Source organism: Colossoma macropomum, unplaced genomic scaffold (genome assembly GCF_904425465.1).
Source record: "Colossoma macropomum unplaced genomic scaffold, Colossoma_macropomum, whole genome shotgun sequence".
Classification (NCBI taxonomy): domain Eukaryota; kingdom Metazoa; phylum Chordata; class Actinopteri; order Characiformes; family Serrasalmidae; genus Colossoma; species Colossoma macropomum.
Window position 1 is genome coordinate 28,965,692 of NW_023494803.1, and position 21,281 is coordinate 28,986,972.

The 21,281-nt window shown below is 37.1% G+C and overlaps 1 protein-coding gene across 5 annotated transcripts; it reads right to left on the reverse strand.

Annotated features, from left to right (window-relative positions):
• Positions 1-1,340: 1,340 nt before the first annotated feature.
• Positions 1,341-20,947, reverse strand: LOC118824019 (adhesion G protein-coupled receptor F5-like). Of its 5 annotated transcripts, XM_036593913.1 has the most exons (20): positions 20,575-20,947; positions 20,222-20,298; positions 18,122-18,198; positions 14,767-14,833; positions 14,280-14,292; positions 14,033-14,179; positions 13,610-13,768; positions 11,090-11,196; positions 9,237-9,295; positions 8,987-9,111; positions 6,450-6,665; positions 6,115-6,345; positions 5,847-5,993; positions 5,426-5,622; positions 4,828-5,013; positions 2,453-3,799; positions 2,307-2,348; positions 2,194-2,229; positions 2,030-2,110; positions 1,341-1,894 (listed from the first exon to the last, which is right to left on the reverse strand). In XM_036593913.1, exons 4-19 carry the CDS (start codon positions 14,815-14,817, stop codon positions 2,048-2,050), a joined length of 3,126 nt encoding a protein of 1,041 aa, XP_036449806.1. In that variant the 5' UTR covers positions 14,818-14,833; positions 18,122-18,198; positions 20,222-20,298; positions 20,575-20,947; the 3' UTR covers positions 1,341-1,894; positions 2,030-2,047. The 5 variants fall into 5 exon arrangements, with proteins under 5 accessions (XP_036449806.1, XP_036449805.1, XP_036449804.1 ...); XM_036593912.1 differs by lacking the exon at positions 20,222-20,298; XM_036593911.1 differs by lacking the exons at positions 18,122-18,198; positions 20,222-20,298.
• Between the last annotated feature and the right edge of the window lie 334 nt (positions 20,948-21,281).

Here is a 21,281-nt window from a genome sequence, read left to right on the forward strand (position 1 = left end):
CTCTGTTCATGTGCTTCATGGGATTTGTATGTTTACTGTTGAAAAAATTAGTCAGTAAGCTTATTTTAAAATGCAGAAAAAATGAATAAATACATAACGTTAAGGACTGAGGTGTGTAATGAAAATACATAGGCTGAACAGAGTCCTTTATTTTTAGCAAAAATCTATTAAAAGAGTTGATGGCAGCATGAAGATTTTGAGTGTTTTCAACTTTAACAAAGCTTTTACAATAAAAGTAAAGAGGTGTGGTGTGAGTAGAACAGGTAGAGAAGAGCAAGGGCCTAAGAACTTAAGAGTAAAAGGAAAAAAAATAATTTTAAGAGAATGAATAAGAAGAAACTTTAGAAACTCATGAAAAGTCTGTTATAATAAAATCAGGGAGAAATAATTAGTAGTTGTCATGGCATAAAAAAGGTCAGATACCCCTGATGTAATTTAAAGTCAAAATTAGACAAAAGCAGGTCATTTTCACCACCACTAATCTGAACTGCTTAATATGGCCATAAAGACTGTCTTCAGTTTCTTAAAAAAGTCTGCCTTTCAAATATACTGTGTTACTAGCTCTTGCATATATTCAGAGAGGAGTGCAGTTAAGTGCAGCTGTCAGTGATTGCAATTATTCAAAAAAATAAAAAATGGACAGACGTTGTTGGCATTGCAGTGTTTTAATCACTAAATTAAAAAAAACAAAACATTATTCAGCATATTCAACATATTTTCCACACCAGCAAAAACATGATAAAAATTAAATCATTTACAATGTGTAAAATCATTTCAGTACAGTGTATACACCGATCAGGCATAACATTATAACCACCTCCATTCTCAGCACTGAAGTAACACTGATGTGGTTACTGTGTGTTGCGCTGGTCTGAGTGGATCAGACACAGCAGTGTTGCTGGAGTTTTTAAACACCTCAGTGTCACTGCTGGACTGAGAATGGTCCACCAACAACAAATATCCAGCCAACAAGGTCCTGTGACCAATGATAAAGGACTAGAGGATGACCGACACAAACTATGCAGCAGCTGATCAGCTATCATCTTTGACTACAAGGTGGACTGACAAGGTAGCTGTGTCTAATAGAGTGGACAGTAAGTGGACACAGTGTTTAAAAACTCCAGCAGCACTGCTGTGTCTGATCCACTCGTACCAACACACCACCACCACATCAGTGTTACTGCAGTGCTGAGAATGATCCACCACCCAAATATTACCTGCTCTGTGAGGGCCCATGGGGGTCGTGACCACTGAAGAACAAGGTAAAAGAGAGCTAACAAAGTATGCAGAGAAACAGATGGACTACAGTCTGTAATTGTAGAACTATAAAGTGCATCTGTATAGTAAGTGGAGCTGATAAAAAAGGACAATGAGCGTAGAAACAAGGAGGTGGTCATAATGTTATGCCTGATCGGTGTATGCTGCATATAAGAGGCAAGTTTTGCAGATTGAAGAGCCATAACACCCTTTTCCCCATTACAAGTATCTGTTACACTGAGATTCCAAGTACATTTCAACAATTAAATAATTCTCAAAGATGCACTCCACATTTCATTAAATTCATAACATGCATGTTCACTTACATTATTAATTCACTTCTGAAAGAAAATTTGTTTACAATTACATATCAATGGCCCTCTAAAGATTGTTAAATGCTGTGGAAAACAATAAAACACCAGGTTCACCAATAACAAGCCATGTTGTAGAACAGAAAAATCAGTATCTTAAAAATGCATTTCTCAATATTGAAACAATTATGTTAATTGTTTTACAAGTGATAAACAACAAACAAACAGAAGGCCACGCTGGTTCAGAGTTAATGTGCTCACACAGGCAAGTAAATCTCTTGGATATATGAAACAGCTCTCAGTATGGAGAGATCTTGTAATTTGTCCTAAGAAACAAAAGAATTGAACCATTGAAGTGTTCTGTTTAAAACTGATTTAAAAAATAAAATGGTCAGTAAACTTTCAGTGTTCTCAAATGCTCAGGAATACACAGTATATTATCATAATAAAAACAAACATACCTTTTCAAAGCAATCCAGTTATTTCCTTTTAGTTGCTGATGTAATCCTTGATGAGCTCTCACTTTTATAGTTCACTGAATGCTGAAATGATAATTTTGTCAGTTAAGCTAAGTATTTCTGATAGCTTGTCTAACTGTATATAAAATGTTTCCACTTTGACATACCTGTTGTCCAAAGCGCTTGAGCAGTGCATCACGAACCTTTAGAGAAAATAGGATAAATTCAGTCAATTTTTACAATAGACCTCTCATCTAATTATATTTAAACAGTAACTTACCTTTTTCTCTCCGAAACATCCGGTAAGGAGTATGAAGAAGCCCTGCATGAAAATTGAGTGAGAGATTTATTTTATTTACTTGTTAAAGCTAGAAATGCAAATGTAGTCTTATGATACATATAATGTATTGTTGGATTGATTCATACCTGAAATGAGTTGAAAAAAGTAAAAGCGTAATTCACAATTTGGGCATAAGGTGCTGTTGTGAGGTCAAGCATTAGCACAAACAGTCCCAAAATCCAGGTTATTCCAAGAGTAGGGGTTAGGAGGACAATTGTTTTAACAATGCTTCGTACAACCTCCTTTGCATCATCATGACTGCTTCCTTCTGATAAAGTGGGTTTTAAGAACCTGCTGATAACCACAACCATGGTGAACATGTTCACAAACACAATTATAAAAACAGGAAAAAGAAAGGCATGCATTGACCCCTTCAATGCAGCCTCATATATCAGCCAACAGGTTTCACTAGAATAGTATGATCCTGTGCTGCCATTGTCATAAGTGATGAAAGTGACTATTACAATGACAAAAGGACAGACATAGCCAAGAAACACACATAATCCCAAATATACTTTTTTCCTCAAGTGAACAAAAACAAATATTACTTGGTGCAGGAGCCCCAAACTCAGGCACAGCATCCAGAAAAACGCAGCTAGGAAGCAAAAATGCTTCATAACAGTAAGAGGCAAACACCAATAGGGAGGGCTTGCAGATGGAACAGGGGCTGCGAGAAAACTGCAGTGTGCTATTAACAAACAAACCGTAATATTGACTAAGACAGTGTGCCTGAAGTGTGCAATGTTTGTCTTTACCACTGCATTCCACACCAAAAACTCAATTACTAAACACAGAGTGAGTGAAACGATTGAGAAACCTAAACCTGCGTAAGTCAGCTCCTCCATGTACTTTAAGTCGATCGGATCTTTGGCCATCAGAATTGTAAATGCAGACAAATGGTCGCATGTACAGAGCTCTGGTTTGGACACGCCACCCCATTTACAGCCCTTTTCAGACCACTGAGAGTTTATATCATCCCAATACACACAGTACATTTCATGGTTTGGGAGTCTCTTTTGGTTATACTCCACTGAGATCTTCGTCTTCTTGTCACCAATAACTGATAATATAATTCCACTTTGAACAGTTTCTTTATTGTTCAGAGTATTCGGTAACTTGCTACCAAGATTCTTAAATGCAGTTTGCACAGACACGTTGGACGAGATCCCAGTGACACTGACACCGAAATCACTACTGAATGTTTGTGGGGTCGAAGGGTCAGATTTGCTATATATTATTTGTACATTGTCTTGTTGGAGCTGGGACATGTCAGTCGTAGGTGCGGTTATTGGATTTGTTTGATTTATGATTCCTTCTACAGCCCTCAAATATTTAAGAGCCAAAGTGTAATTCCCATCATTTCCCACAGGCCTCCAGCTGTCATTTAGACTGCCATTCAAAAGATTGCTTGACGATGACAAGAAATCCTGAAACTGACAAAACATAACAATGTTAATTTTACTGGGAGTTTAATGTCATTTTTACAGTCTGTCATTAGCTTATACACTATATGGACAAAAGTATTGGGACACCTACACATTACACCTACAGGAGCTTTTATGACATCCCATACTAAGTCCATGGGCATTAATATGGAGTTGGTCCCCCCTTTGCAGCTACAACAGCTTCCACTCTTCTGGGAAGCTTACTACAAATGTGTCTTTGGAAATCTCTGCCTATTCATCCAGAAGAGCATTTGTGAGGTTAGACTGATGTTGGATGAAAGGGCCTGACTTGGAATCTCAATTCTAGTTCATCCCAAAAGTGTTTGATGGGATTGAGGTCAGGACTCTGTGCGGGCCAGTGATGTTCTTTCATACCAAATTTACCCAGCCATGCCTTTATGGACCTTGCTTTGTGCACTGGGACACAGTCATGCTGGAACAGAAAAAGGTCTTTCCCAAACTGTTCCCACACAGTTGGAAGCAATTATTCAAAATGTCTTATGCTGAAGCATTAAGTTTTCCCTTCGCTGGAACTAAGGGGTCTAGGCCAGCCCCTGAAAAACAACCCCATAGCATTATCACTCCTCCACCAAACTTAACAGTTGGCACAATGCAGTCAGGCAGGTAACGTTTTCCTGGCATTTGCCAAATCTAGACTCGTCCATCTGACTGCCAGACAGAGAAGCGTGATACGTCACAGAACACATTTCCACTGCTACAGAGTCCAGTGGTGGCATGCTTTACAACACCAAATTCACAAACTGACTTGTGGCAGAGGTGTCATCCTATGACACTAACATGTTTAAAGTCACTGAGCTCATCAGTACAACCCATTCTACTGCCAGTGTTTGTCTATCGAGATTGCAAGCTACATGCTTAACTTTGTCTGCCTGTTAGGCAATGGGTTTGGCTGAAACACCTGAACTCAAGAATTAGGAGGGGTGTCCCACTACTTTTGTTCATAGAGTGAATTTTAAAATCACTATTTGAATAGGAAAAGAATTGTCAGTACTTACAGGGAAAAATGTGCTGTTCCATTTAGATTTCTGTATGTTAGACGCATTGTGCATGATGTGTAGAACTTCCACAGATTCATTAACATTTGGAAAAGTGTTAATGCTTTTCTGTTCAGTTGACTGCTTTAATCGACTATATATATTGGCTGCATTGTTTTCAACAATCCCAAGTCCTCTTTGAAGGTCCTGTTATTTGTTGTTGAGAAGCAGAGATGTAGCTTTAACTTAAAAAGTTAACTTAAAAAATTCTTCATATGATGATAAATCAAATGAATTGGCTACATAAGCAACATTTTGCACAAATTCATACTTTAAAAACTCATAAAATAAACTTTTTCCCTTGTTGTGCTTCAGATATTCAGTCTGGCACTACGTGTGCATGTAGACACTGCAAAGCCAAAATTAATAATGTCTTTATTTTTTGGGTGATATATATGTTTTTTGTTCCTTGCTGATTTTTGTCCCAAAGGATTCTGTACAAGTCAGCAAGTCAAAGTAAAAAAATTAGCCTGAAAAGTGGGTCCCAGTGAGTGTAATACCAGACTGAATTTGTGAAATTTGTTACACATAAGTAGAGGTATTGTGAAAAAACTGATACCATAGCATCATTTAAAAGATCCCTGAGGTCTCGGTTCACACACTCAGAGATAACGTTCCCCCAGTTCCCACTGATGCCATATCCTGTGCAACTTCTCTTTTGTAGACCAACAGCATTAGGGTCACAGAACTTGATAGCAGTGAAATTAGCCTTTGCCTGAGGCCATCCATTATGTGGTTTGCAAACAGTTGAGTTTTCTGGTCCAAAATAAAACATATAATGTATTTTATATAATATATAAGTGTATCTCCTGGCTAAAGAACTGCTATCAATACTTCAATAAATGAACTGTGCAAAGGACTAACAGTCTATGTTTCCAGCTCTACATATAAAAAAGATGAACCAAAGTTTACAGATGTTAACTGTGTTAACACCATTGTATTTGTTATTTTAAACAAAAACAACAACAAAAAAAACTTACCCTGAATGACAGGAATATGCAGAGTGGTGTTTGTTGTCTGATTTAGTCTGTTCACAAATTTACATGTAACATCAAACCATTCCGAATCTTTTTTACAGGAGGTGCTAATAAGGGCTTGATAAGAGATCAGTCCATTCTGTAGAGGTTCTGTAAACATAATAAGCATAAGTGCAATAAAAGGTGCTAAAAATATTACACTCTAACTATTTTAGCAGCAATGTGTGTGTATGAATGTATGTGTGTGGTTCTGACAGGAAATGATTCTTACCTGGTTTATTATTTATAAAAGTACTTCCCATCCAGGTCACTGTATAGTTTTCTGTGGTGTTAGGAATTATACACTGAACTTTAATGTCAACACTGGTTTGGCCTTTACAGCTTGGGAATTGGGGCTCACTGATGATAAAGATTTGAGGCAAAAGTGCTATGTCCAAATACAGACTGGCTCTATATGTTATGGAGTCAGACTGGTCAGACTTGTACTCACATATAAATGTTCCTATATTTAAATAGAAAGCATTGTATTAACTAAATGAAAGTAACAATAGTGAAACTGTTAAATGCAAAATATGATTACAAACACTGTAATTATCAGTAACATACCTTTCCAGACTTCTGTAGTTTTACTAATGTACACTGTGGTGTTTTGTGAATTAGAAATCACACTAGCCTCAGTTCCATTTGTAATGTACTTTGATGGTTGTGCATCTTTTTGGAAGGACCATGTGGATTTACTTAGTTCCTCTGGTTTACAACATGTGATACTGACATTATTATTATAGGGAACCAGTTGCTGGATTTGTGGTATACTGGTGATTCCTGTAAGCCCCAGAGAAAGAAATATACAATGACTGAGGGTGTAATTTAAACAAATTAATTGAGGAAACACATTTTCCAGTGAAACTGTGATTGGGAGAGCTTTATTTACATACACCTATTGTTATAATAAAGAGTTGAAAATGTTTTTTTAAATGTTTATCCTCCTTTGTGTTCATCAGCAGCATTTTGCAGCTGGATAGGGTTAGCCAGGGTTTCATAGGAATCTGGAGATATATTCTTTGCTATTAGCTGGCTCATTTTTTTAGACAAGTTAAAAGTCTAGTAATTAAACAGAAAAAACAGTTTAATTGATATAAAAAACAAAAAAGTGATACTGACACATGTTTTTTTGCTTTACAGCCCCAGTTCAACAACTGAAACAGATACTTCAGAGCAAGCACAGTATTTTTAATTACTAAATCCACACACACACACAAAGTTCCAATAAATAAGTTTTTAAGCCTTATAGAACGTATTAAGTGTTTGCTTAGAGAAACATGTCTGTGGACATGTTCTAGTCTAAACAGACTTTTCTTTATGGTGAAGCCAGTGAATATGGTCATTCTTACATATTTATAAGAATTGCATTCTATATTAGCTGTAGTTTGTCTATACTCTTTTTGTGAGTAATGTACAGTGTAAAGTAAACAATACATTACAAAGTAAAAAGGACAAAACACTGCATCATGCAAAGAAGTTGACTTATGCTTTTGTTTTGTCCTTTTTTACTTTTTAATGTTTCTTCTCTTATGCTGGCCTTAATCTTGCCTCTCATTTTGCTTCTCATTGTAAATCACTTAACTTTTAATGTATGAAAGGTGCCATATGAATAAAGTGTTTTAGTATTATTATAAAGTTGGACAGTGCTTAAACTTCTAGAAAACTTGATTAATATTACCTGCTGAATGTACAGTAAAATCCTGTGTAGCGCAGCAAAACATTTAATCAAATTTGGCTGCATGAATAACTATCAGGAACTGAATGATTACTTAATATTTTTAAGGAGTTACAAGCACCTTTGAAGGATAGGCTTCTGCATGTTCCACATTCCTCCTTCACTCATACAGTCATGTGAAGAAGTAATTATACACCATGAAATGTGATCTAGGCAATGATGATACCATGCACTCCAATAACAAAGTGCAAACCAGATCAGATAGTTGAGGTTTAAATAACATTAAATAAGCATCTGATTTCAATTTGACATGTCTGAAGGAGTGATATGTGTAGGGCTTAACTTACTTTTCTGCATTAAAAAATTGCATGCATTTTCTAGGTTCTTAGAAATAATGGTGTGTATATATATATATATATATATATATATATATATATATATATATATAAACTGAAATGCCAAAAGTCATGGGACAGGAACTAGTATCGTGTAGGATCCTCTCTAGCCTGGCGAAGTGCAGCAACTCGACATGGCATTGATTTCATAAGTGGACACATGGATATCCCATCAGTGTAGGGAACATGAAGTCCATGAAGGGATGCAAATGGTCACCAAGCAGTGAAACGGTGAATGAAGTGTTCAGGCGGACCAGTGGACCCAATCCATGCCGTGAGAACACACCCCACAGCAGTATGGAACCACCACCAGACTGCATAGTTTCTTGTTGACAACTGGGGTCCATGGCTTCATGGGGTCTGTGCCACACACAAACCCTACCATCAGCCCGTAACAATTGGTAACGTGACTCATTGGATGACGCCACATGTTGCCAGTCCTTTAGGATCCAGTTAGCAACCTCACAAGCCCAGGTGAGGCGCTGTGTCTGGTGTTGTGGTGTTAACAGAGGTACTTTGGTGGGTCTTCTGCTCGCATTTTATCCCATTAAAGCTAAAGAATGCTGCGCTGACCTGCGAGATATGCGTGTGGGGCCTCCTGCATTGAATATAGATGTGATTTCTGCCAGAGTCGCTTGTCTGTTCGCACAGACAATTCCAGCCAGATGCCGCCAGTCACGATCATTAAGCACCCGTGGGCGGCCACTGCGCTGTCCACTGTGGGTGGTAGTGCCTTCTAGGATGTATTTCCAGTACACATGTGACACTGTGAACCGAGGAATGTTAATTGCCCACACAACTTTGGAAATGGAATGTCCCATCTGTCTGGCACCCACTACCATGCCTTGTTCGAACTCCAATAATTCACATCGCCTTGCCATGAGCACGCTGGCTAGTGCTCAGCCTCTCTCACAAGATAACACCTCACAACTTAAACAAGTATGAGCATTCCCAAGCCCACCCATCTTTAAAAAGGGACTAATCTGGCCACAATATCCATTGAAGTGCAACCATTAAATATTAAATATTACCTGTTACTGTGAGGTTGATTTTAAAAGTGTTGTTCTTTTCCAATTGAGTGGTTGTTTTCTCAAGCTGAGCCACTTCAAATGGAGCAGTTAGTAGCATCACAAAGCCTCCGATCACACTACCCTGTCTTAAAAAACATTTTCAATGATTTTTTTAAATCCATGTGATGAGATATGATAGTATGTACGTATAGTCAGCAAGTTATTTTTTATGCACTCACATTCAATACCACCACTGTTCACTGTTCATTACCTGAATCCTGTGATCATTAGTGAGTCAAACCATCCCAAAGTACTGTAAACAGGTTCCAGCTAAAAGAAATTAAATGATTAATAAAAGATTTGACATGATGATAAGAATTTTCAACTTTTACAGCAGTCCTGAATTTCACAAGCCTTTACTTTGTTTTGCTCTGCAATTCTAGTCTTACATGCCTGCCAAAGTGAGCCTTTTTCACGTTTCTGAACTTATGAACTTTAGTTAATGACATCAGAATACACTGATTCAGAGCCAGAACACTGAGATTGCCTTACATTTTGTTGTTAAGAAGTTAGAAGAAAACTTCTGACAGGTCATTATATAACAGCTATTTTACTGCTGAGAGGCTTGTAAGCACAGGCCACTAGCAAAAGAATGTGCCGTAATAGTTGTAGGTTCTATTGTGGCAGTCATAACATAATAGTACAACAGAGTTGAAACATATAGTTACTTTATAAATTATCTACTTTGAAGAGTTTTTAAAATAGAGAAAGCATTTAATCCAATTGCACAGAATAACTTGATGCTCATTGGAAAAAGTGAAAGATTGCAAGTTTAAGTACAATTCTGTAGATAGATAGATAGATGGATAGATAGATGGATAGATGGATAGATAGATAGACGGACGGATGGACGGACGGACTGACAGAACTTGACGGACAGACGGATGGACGGACCTTGATTGATCCTGAAGGGAAGTTGCAGCGTTTCAGTATCAAGACATATAATTGCACATAAACATAAACTATGCATGAAATAAAAAATAGAAATAAAAATAGACATAAGTTAAAGTATAAGAGAGTAGAAATAAAAGAGTATCTATTTGCATATTTACATAGCATATAAGACAGATTTGTTGTATTTACTGTAATTACAGCGATTGACTGACGGTATATTGACTTCGATTTAATTAACTTGAATATTATTCATTGAATTTCTTATTTAAACTAGAGAAATTATGCCTATATTGTTGAGGGCCTATTAAATACAGGCCAGTGTAAAAGTTGTAGATTCTATCACCACAATATTAGCATTTTAGGCCCTACAAAATACATGACTGAACATTCTAATTTGGCAGTAACAAAACAATCGCAACACTACTGAAACTTTACCAAATGTTTTTGCTTCCTGTTCTAAAATACAGGGGTGATGCTAAAATAAGTCTCTGCCCACAGACTAAAACTCTTTCTGTTTTCATTTACATAGGACAGTTTTTTTATTTAAAAGTTATGATGAAAGTATTTTTTCAATTGTAAAAGATATTAAAAAAAGAACTTTAAGAAAATTCAAATACATCAATTGATTACATGTTAAGTATTATTTTCACAGTTTGAAAGAGTTAGAGTTTGGGACAGTATAAGATACCCTATAAATGATGATTTTGAATATATTTAGCTTATTACTTTCTTACTAATGTGCTTGGGTTTATATAGAACGTAATAATCCTTGTTAATATGTAAGCTCTGAACATTCAATATGTTTTGAATAGTTTTTTTGACTGTGGGACTGCATTTTGAGCTAATTCAGTAGAATAGTCTAGCTGCTTAAAAAAATAAATAGATATAATAATAAATAAAATACAAAATAATAAAATAATAAATATTTGAAAAATCTGCTTTGAAGGGTTTTCTACATAGAGAAAGTCCTTGTTTTCTCTATGTAGAAATGCTTTTTTGATGATAATCTCATTAATCCAATTACATTAAATGATGCAATGCTCAGTATAAATACCTATATGAAAAAACGGATGGCAGCAGTATTAGACTGAAACCACAGAGTAAAAAAGTGATTTTTGTTGAAAAACATTTACTTTAGAATAATTCAGTTGTTCATAGTGCAATACACACCTGACTTGTGTATGTCTGGACAAATTCTTTATATTGTTGACTTCCAGGATCAGTAAGGTCACTGGTAAACAGCTTATCACGAACAATAAATGATCCATTGACAAGAACTGGAGAAAAAAAAGAGATAAAGATTTTTTTTTTTGTACCTCAGTGGATACCCCTTGTTACGGAGCCCTGGAGGGGAGAGGGGTAAAAATAAAAATGAATTTGAGGGAACATTTTGCAATTTTTCCACTCGTTTTCTTTTATTCATGGACATGATTTTTTAATACATTTACACATTTAACAATTCATTCTCTCATGAGCACTTTTTATTTGCAGGTAAGCAAAGTAATTGTAGTAGATACAGGCTGTTTTATTTGCCCTGTGCACAAGTAACCTGGATGTTGAAGTAAACAGGATGTTGAAATGTTGACGCTGAACATTTCTTCTTGTAATTGTGTGACAGCCCCCAACACTGCAGCTGGACGCACAAACAACAGTAATGGTAAGTGGCTGCATTGTGACTTCAACTCTGTTAAATATAATAATTAGAAAGTGCAGGTGAGTACAGGTTGTGGTTGTAGTTTATTGTCTACTTTTATTTTGCCATAAAACTGTAGCTGCACCAATAAATCTGCAGGCTGTTTGCTGATCCTTAGAAGCTACAGTGTCCTTATAGTTCACTCAAATCAAAATCACACAATCAACGCATCTCTGTCCACTATCACACAAAATCATACCTAATGAGCACATCTCTGTCCACTATCACATAAATCTAAGCTCATCAAAACCCAACAGACAGTTTCAGGGAACTGTTAGCCTACTTGTGCACAGGACAAATAAAACAGCCTGTATCATTTATTTTGTTTACCCACAAAAAAATTAAATTACAATTAAAAGAAAACGAGAGAACAAACGTTTAATTGTGGACACGGATTAAGAAAACGTACTCAAGATTTAAAGAAAACATGCGCATGATTAAACCAAAAAAAGGGGCAGAACAAATTGTGAATCGTGGTAATGAGTAAAGAAATCGTGTCTATGAATAAAAGAAAACATGAGTACAAATTGCAAAAATTAATTTTTATTTTTAGGCGCCCAGCAACACTGTCAAACCTTTAGCATCCTACCCTGAACTTTATTAGCTGTGAGACCGTGACTTGCCTGATTGGAGAACAGTGGCCAACAACAGTAGCTCAGGTTGTGACCCGGTCACGAGCAGACTACGAGCTGCTGTTGGTTCCTGGGAATATAGCTCTCTTGCTGTGGCTTGCTGATGTTAAGTGAGTATCAAATGAGAGGATTCTACTAGATTATAACTGTTGGTCGAGCGACTGAGTCAACTGGACAGTGCCATGTCAGCCCTTAGCACAGAGCTAATCAATTCCACAGACTTATCTAATGAGCTAATGAGTTTGCAGAACTGCAGCTCAAATTCAGAACCTAATTGTGAACCCTAGTAATACATACAGCTATCAACACAGATGCACCTCATGACATGTTTAATGCAACCCACACTAACTGCAGTTAATGCCATTAGAGCCCCAGGACAGAATGAGTTCTGCCCTTGTTGCCTCTGAGTGTGGAGTACAAATGCATGAATGAGACCTTAATGAAGACCTTTGATGTGGCATGCACTAGGGACTCCCTCTCATTGCTAATCACATTGGGGTCCTTGCTCTAATCAACAGACATGTAGTTGGCTACCAGAGAACTTCTTAATGCCTCCCTTCAGGCACTGAGCTAAACTGCCTGAGAGGGTAGCAGGTTTATAAGCTCTGTCTGTTGGCCATGAAGTACAAGGGTCTAAGCTCTCCCTTCTCGCTGAGGCCTGTGAGGGCATTCTGAGATTTCCATTTCTGGTGCATTTGTTCCTACTTCCATTGTTCAGTGTTACAGCTAAGCAGGCATCCAAGTTCCAATGCTATATATAAGGTGTCAAATCACAGTGGACAAACTGGCTTTCTGAGCTTCTGTTACATTTAATATCTTGGGCTATTCATCAATGATTTGCAAGTCAGTAAGAACAAAACAGAACACCAGTTATGAATCTAACTGTGGTTCTCTGAGTTCCAGACGAATACCAGAATTGTAATCATTCTGAATCTGTGGGAAAATTCCTAGAGGATGTCTTTTGTGTGAGCAGACTATTTGTATTACGAGGCTTGCCCTGCCCCGGTGATCATCCTGAACCTATTGCATTTACATACATACAAGCATGTTTGTGTTTAATCTGACACTTCAGGACTTCAATTCAGCTTCTGAAGTCCTAACAGATGGGAAACCTAGCTTATCTGTATCTACCAAGATACCTCCGAGAAAAAAATACTGACTGGACAATTTTCCGTTTGGCATTTCAAGAGTTGAACACTTGTGTTTCCAACCAAAACTCAATAATGAAATAAGATTTTTACTACAATACTTGCAATTTAAATACAACATAAATAATGATTCTACTAAATTAAAAAATCTAAAAGGTTTGTGTTTTTTATTGCACAGAAATCTCATATTTTGCCATGGTGCACAAGCATGTATTACCTTTATTGTTGGAGAGACACATAGCCCTGAGGTTTGGAATATAAAACATGCACTCATTTTGGTTGCAGCACTGGCTGTAGTTCCGACACACTTCCTCACTCCAACTGTAGCCTGAATTGCAGCTACAGTTCACCATTCCTGTGTTCAGCCTGTTACATTCTACAGTCAGAAGAGAGAAAAAATACATAACTTTAAGCACTATTAAAAAGTGAACAGCAAAGGCATAAATTATATGTTATATTTTTAAAGTCATCTAGTAAGAAAAAAGTAGACATTTCTATTAATAGAAATGTGAGGAATATATAAAAATGTATATATATGTGTTTTATGTCTGTGTTCAAGTCTTCTTTTTCTTTTTAAAATTTGGTCTTTTGATCTTGGTCAAAATATAATGATCTGTCTTTTCTAGAGGCATTTAATCACCTGTTGTAATGCTGATGTTTTGTACTGTTGCTGAGCTGTTTACTGACTCATTCACATCCAGAGTCAGGGTACTAATCAGGTCGGTGAAATGCTTGTATGCTCCTGCTTCTATGTGAACCTCAAAGTAGTAAACCTGTGTTGAATTTTCTGGCACAAACATACAAAACAATAAAAGAGTGTTCATTTAAAGATACACAGTTCCTTTGATGCTGTGTGCTTAATGCAGTGACAAGCAAAGAATATTTACCTCCTGAAGAAGCCTACAAATGAAAATATAAAGTAATTAGCAACGTTAGGTGCAGTTTATGGTGCAACTTAATAGAGTCAACAAAAATGTATATGGACAGTATGTGTAAAGTTTATAGATGCATGTTCTGTGATGTGGTATATATTAGCCTTGTTTCATCTGGAATGTATTTCATTTTCAGTCACCTCGTATAAACCTCGTCCCTGCAGCTGTTAGAACTACTTGATCATACAGCACTGTTGAGTAGCTCAAACAACTCAAAGAGTTGAGTGCTCAGCTCTACTATTCAGAGACGCAAATATCCAACATGTGCTTGTTATCATTGATATCTTGGTTTTTAAGTGCTTTTATTTGGGCAGTTTTCTGTACATTACAGAGAGAAGCCATTCCGGCCCAACGAGAGTTCAACCAGAATCCTCAGCAATGCTGTGCAATTCCCCAAAGTATAACCAGACTGATTACAGATGATTCTGAAAAATAGACCAACCTTGAAAAACAATCCCAGCAAGATGAGAATGAACTCTGTACAGGATTTCATTTTGAGGCAGGATTTCCTGAGAAGAGCACAGTCATTCATGTGAGGAAACAAATGCAAATCAAAAACAGATCATGAAAATGAAACCATTATTGATCAACAACTGCAATAAATAGCATGATTCACTATTGTATCACTATTTTGTTTTCACGGTGCATTGCATTTGAGATTTTTACAAAACAATCACAGTATTTTAAGAGGTGAATTATGATGGTCTTTCACCTTTATTAGTGAATTACCGTGTAAATTCAGCTACTGCTGGAATTTTGCCAAGCACTTTCCACTTTTAAGACTATATTGTATAGAAGCTTACTGATCACTTTTAGAGGATTTATTTTTTGGGAACACTACAAAAACCCAAAAATAATAAGTATGTAACATTGAAATAGTAAATGTTATGTGCCAGTGACTTTTACTTGAACATTCTGGTCACTGTAGATTCCAAGTTAAGAGTGTTTATCTCTTACTTATATAACAAGGTGTGGAAAGAGTCCTGAAAATCCCTACCTGAGTACTGTTACTATAGTGATTATTTACTTAAGCTTAGGAAACTACTCAGGTAAGAGTAAATAACTTGTTTATTGAAAGACTACATGAACTACTTTGAGTCGCTTTTTTGTATATCTGCAGTCACAACCTTAAAATATTTCTGAGTTGACTCGACTGCAACATTGGAAATAATCTGTAACAAACAAAACGAAAGCAAATATTACCTATTCATTACACATTATGTAACTTGCACATCTTCCTGTGTACTGTGTAAGGCACAATGTTTGCATTAAATTATAAGCATTTCATGTTTAGGTGATTATATTATAAGGTTTCCTGGTTTATCTGTTTCCAACAAAGTTTAGAATCCATGAAAGGCTCTGCATAGCTGTTACTGTTTAATTAAGTCGATTTTTTGGTTTAGCTGTTTAAAAAAAGCAGATAATTTTTTAAGAATCAAAATAATAGGCAGATTACTACAACCCCATTTCCAAAAAAGTTGGGATGCTGTGCAAAATGTAAGTAAAAACATTTAAAATCATTTAAACTCTATGTTTCATTGAAAATAGTACAAAGACAACATATCAAATGTTGAAACTAAGGAAGTTTTTTGAAAATTATATGCCCATTTTGAATTTTATGCGAATAACACATTCCAAAAAAGTTGGAACGGGGCAACAAAAGGCTGGTAAAGTTGTGTAATGCTAAAAAAATACCTGGTGGTTAATTGGCAACAGGTCAGCAATGTGATTGAGTACAAAAAGAGCATCCCAGAGAGCCTGAGCCTTTCAAAAGTTAAGATGGGGAGGGGTTCACCACTCTGTGAAAGACTGCACGATGAAATAGTGCAACAATTCAAGAATAACGTTCCTCAACGTAAAATAGCAAAGAATTTGGGGATTTCATCATCTATGGTACATAATGTTATTAAAAGATTCAGAGAATCTAGAGAAATCTCTGTAAGCAAGGGACAAGGCCAAAAACCAGTATTTGTTGGCCATGATCTTTGGGCCCTCAGACAGCACTGCATTAAAAGCAGACATGTTTCTGTAGTGGGAATCACTGCATGGGCTCAGGAACACTTCTGAAAAACACTGTCTGTGAAAATCCATCACTGCATCCACAAAGTTAAAACTCTAAAATGCAAAGAAGAAACCGTAAATAAACCAAGCTCATTTAAGACAGACTGACGGGAAGTGGAAAAGTGTCGTGTGGTCTGACATATCAACATTTGAAACTATTTTTGGAAATCATGGACACTGTGTCCTCCGGGCTAAAGACCACTCAGCTTGTTATCAGTGCACAGTTCAAAAGCCAGTATTCATGATGGTATGGGGGGGGCATTAGTGTTCATGGCACGGGTGATGTACACATCTATGAAGGCACCATTAATGCTGAACAACAGAATGTAAAACCACATTCTGGATGTATTAGCAGCATGGCTCCGTATTAAAAGAGTCTGGGCACTAAACTGGCCTGCCTGCAGTCCAGACCTGCCACCAGTGAGAACATTTTGTGCATTATGAAATGAAAAATACTGTGAATGAGACCCTGAACTGTTGAGCAGCTGAAATCCTGTATCAAACAAGAACAGGAAAACATTACACTTTCAAAACTACAGCAGTTGGTCTTCTCAGTTCCCAAACACTTACAGAGTGTTGTTAAAAAAAGAGGTGATGAAACACAGTGGTAAACATGCCCCCATCCCAACTTTTTTGGAACGTGTTATTGGCATCAAATTGAAAACGGGCATATATTTTTCAAAAAACAATAAAATTTCTCAGTTTCAACGTCTGATATGTTGTCTTTGTAGTATTTTACTTTAAAAATATGGTTTACTCGATTTGCACATCATTGCATTCTATTTTTATTTACATTCTGCACAGCGTCCCAACTTTTTTGGAAATGGGGTTGTAACTTAACAATATGTTTTTAAAGACAGCCCTACTGATCATTGCCTCATTGAACGTTGGCTTACATTAACTAAATTAGTTAACATTAGCAAACAGGCACTTACAATAAAACATCCACAACAGTCTCTAAGTTAAATAAACAGCTACCGTACTCGTAAGATAATAATTAAGAAAAAATAGTAAAAGAACACTGGCTTGCAAGCTTCCTCTGGGTGGAAGCAGAGATGTGAAGAGCAGGGATTTGGCAAATAATAATATGCTGCTTTCTTTTTGAATTTTTTTTCTCAATTGAAAATGAATGAAGATGGCAGTTGGGATAAAGTATTTTCCTTGTGTGCGCTGGTAACTTTATCCTCTTTTTTCTCCACTAAATTTTGTGTCTCTGAACCCATCAGGACTGACCCATAGAGTTTTCGGAGCTGCTTTGTTTTAATTGATTTTCAGAAGTAGAAGGCACATTTATTTTACTCTGTAAAGGTTATTAAAAATTAAAGTGGTAAACTAAAAGTTCATAGAATCTGATTGGCTAAATGATGTTTAAATCCACTGTAAAATACTGGACATATGCAATCCTATGACTACCTCACAATAATTGAATTGTGTATTACTGCACCAAGTCACAAAAAAATCCTTATGCTGTTAATGGAACAATATTAATGATAATTATTAATATTGTAACAGTGGTCAAAAGAAGATTCAAGTAAGGCCATGATTCTGCTCTGAGAACAGCCTATTTATTAAACCAAGCAGGCAAAAAGGCACACAACATACAGCCTACCCGTGAGGGAGGTCACCACCAACCACACACTTTATGCTACTGGTGATACCCCCAACACACAAAAACTCCCGACACAGAATAACACATTACACACCTTCTATCTAACAAACAACAACATAAACAGTACCTCCTTTAACTGGGGCACGTGCCTCCCATGAGCCTCTTCCCTGCGTGCCAGCTCCTGGTTGGCTGCGTGCCTTGTGGCTGTCACCACAATATTAATGGAATAAACAAATAAACTTGCTCGCATGGTCCACTCAGTTTATTGATGAAGTAACAACCCGATTTTCTGATTTTATTAAAACTGAGGGCTGACAACTTATTTTCTTTGCTAGAACTAGTTTTCTCTATAACATCACAGGCTTTGAATTACTGTAAAACTGCAAATAAAAAGACTAAAGACTGTCTTTTGAATGTCTTACATGCTTAAAATGTACTTTCATATGTAAAAAAGGTACTTTCATATGTAAGTCTGAATCGGCCCAGAACGGTCTGCTACCTGGGAAGATGTCATTTGGGGTTCAGCCACATTTGTACAATTTTCATGATAAACAGTTCCCTATATGGGTGTAGAAGCCAGGATTTCTTAATATCCACAGCACACTAAGTGCTATGTGTAAGTGTTGGGTGATTACTGGGCAGATGTTAGATATGTGGGCCAGAAGCCATACAGCTGCCTACAGTTTTGCCTTGTGTCTATACTTGTGGGCAAATTCTAGTGTGAATGTTGTGGGCCAACAATGTAGTTGAGCCATATTTGGCCCACATTCATTAGTTCTACTCAGTGTGTGGGCCAGATCTGGGCCAAGGAACCAGTCATATACTGGGCCAGAACAAACCCAAGAATGTAGCCCACATGTGGGTCAGACAAATTTTGCTAACTGGGTTGTTAGACATATTACACACTGTTTGGATGCAGGAGCCTGAATTGTAATTCCTATGTAGTGCACTATGTAGTGAGTAGGGAACTATTTGAGATGTAGCCTCAGTGTGGGAAAAAGGATATACAACACTGTTGGCTTAGTGATAAATAAGCCTGGAAATCATGTAGAGGCACGGATGGAAATTAGCATTGTCTTTGCAGCGGTAAGTTGGTGAGCAAAAATGACTTATAAGTGAAGATTTTTGCTTTGAACAGTGCTATTTATGACGTTCATTATTATATGGCAAATTTTTTTAATATTTTTTACATTTTTACCCCGATTTTCTCCCCAATTCCACCCCGCTAGTTAGGACTCCCCCACGCTAGGAGGGTGAAAGCTAACACAGGCTTCCTCCGAGACCTGTGAAGCCAGCCACCGCTTTCTTTTCGAGCTGCCGCTCACGCAACGTCAGGACAGCTGAAAGCGCTCGGAGGAAAGCGCAAACCGCCAGATCTGTTACGTCAGCTAACAGACGCCTGCGCTGACTAGCATCGCGCTGAGTGAGTGATGGGGGGAGAAGGGCAGCCATCCCCCCCACCCAGAGAGAGCGAGGCCAATTGTGTTCTCTCGGACTCCCGGCTACGGATGGTTGTAGCATCACCAGGGATCGAACTCGCGATCTCCTGATGATAGAGCCAACGCTTAGACGGTTGCGCCACTCGGGAGCTATATAGCAAATGTTAATAAAGTGACTGCAGTATGCAGTGATTGAGTACTGGCTGTTGCCCTCTTTCAGCAGTTAATGGTTGCTTGGCAACACACTGTAAAGGAATTACATTTCTTGGCAGAATAAGTGCCGACTATTATTGATAAATTATTATTGAAAAATGGGTGTATTTTATCACGTTATGTTTCGAGGGGGTTAATAATAAGGCCTCTAGTAGCTTATTGCTTTAATTACAAATGAATTCTGATATGAGTAAGAAGTACTATTATTTAATTCTATTTTAAAAAGTACCATTACAAGGGAAAAATTGTCATTTGTTACTTTCCACCTCTGCACATGACACTCAGACAGAACTGTCAAATTAATTTTAATGTTTTAAGGTAAGTTCATTACTTTCTATGTTACTTTAATTGAACATTGAAGTACTTGAAGTCCATTTTACTGTGCAAGTCTCCGTTATCTACTCTAACCTGCACATTAAGACCATGGAAGAATGCTAAATGGAATCACTGCTTCAGAATAATCATATAAAGTTATTAAAAAGTAAAAGAACTGCATTAAAATATTGGCTACCAAGTGTTTAGTTTTCTAGTTTTGTGATTTATTCTTTGTGAATCCTGTTAACTACCTCACATACCCACAGTGAGTGTATGACTCTCTCCTTAGAGCAGGGGTGTCCAATCTTATCTGCAAAGGGCTGTTGTGGCTGTGAAGCTTCATTCATACAAAGCAGGAGAACAAGATCAGTTGTTGATCAAGTGATTAAACAAGTGGAGTCAGGTGTGCCTCTGCTTGTTGGAATGAAAACCTGAAGCCATGACTGAACACCTGCCTTAGAGGTAGTGCAGCTTCAAATATTTTAAACATAGATGGATATATTTAAGGCGAACAGCTTGCATTCACACCTTTTTCGTTTAGTTTTGTATTAAATCAAGTGCTGAGCCACATTATTCTATAATCAGAGAATCATTAAAATAAACATTTTCTTACCTTTCTTGATAGCAGTATGTTTCTTCTCCCATAAAAATTACATATATATCAATCTCTATACTGTGTTAAGTCGTAGCAAACGGACTAAGATTAAAAATATAATCTAAACATATCTATAGAATTCTTCTGGTTTCTTCAGAAGTACTCTCCATACAAACAAAAGGCAAATTGCATCTTCCTGAACTGAGATTCTCCAGTGCCAGACATGATGTTAGAGGGTTCCAGGTCTGCCTGAGTCTCTGACTGATAACAGACTCTCCATTCTTCTTTTACTCTGTGCACAATATCCACAGCAGCTCTGCTCTCCTTTTTTTGGGAAGTATTGTTTTCCCAGCAGCTAGTTTGAAGCACAGGCAATATTGGAAGCAGTGAGTACCAGTTTTGCACCTATCTGCATACAATATTACATAACAATCAGGTACATTCAGCTTATCCCAATAGAAATGTATTGTAATCTTCATTTGACTTCCAAAAATGCTCCAAAGCCCTGACAGCATCAACTTTATTTGCCTTTCAAATAAATTCTTCAAAACCATAGTTCCTGGAAAGTATTCAAAATCATAGTTCCTGGGAAATGTAATTAGCCAGGCCTTTCTGAGTTAAATTCAAGAGTGTTAAAAGAGGGAATATGCGAATCCCTGCAGAACTTTGTCCCGAAGCTCATTTGACACCAGTGTGGAATTGGCATTTGGGTCCATTTAAAGTGA

Bases quoted from the DNA above. Each gene is read 5' to 3' on its own strand.
- LOC118824019 (XM_036593911.1), bottom strand. From the start codon at position 20,606: ATGGGAGAAGAAACATACTGCTATCAAGAAAG. The intron at 13,769-14,032 runs GTGATTAAATGC...TTCTGACTGTAG, and splicing joins AAACATCAGCATTACAACAG to AATGTAACAGGCTGAACACA. The intron at 6,346-6,449 runs GTATGTTACTGA...ATTTAAATATAG, and splicing joins AACTACAGAAGTCTGGAAAG to GAACATTTATATGTGAGTAC.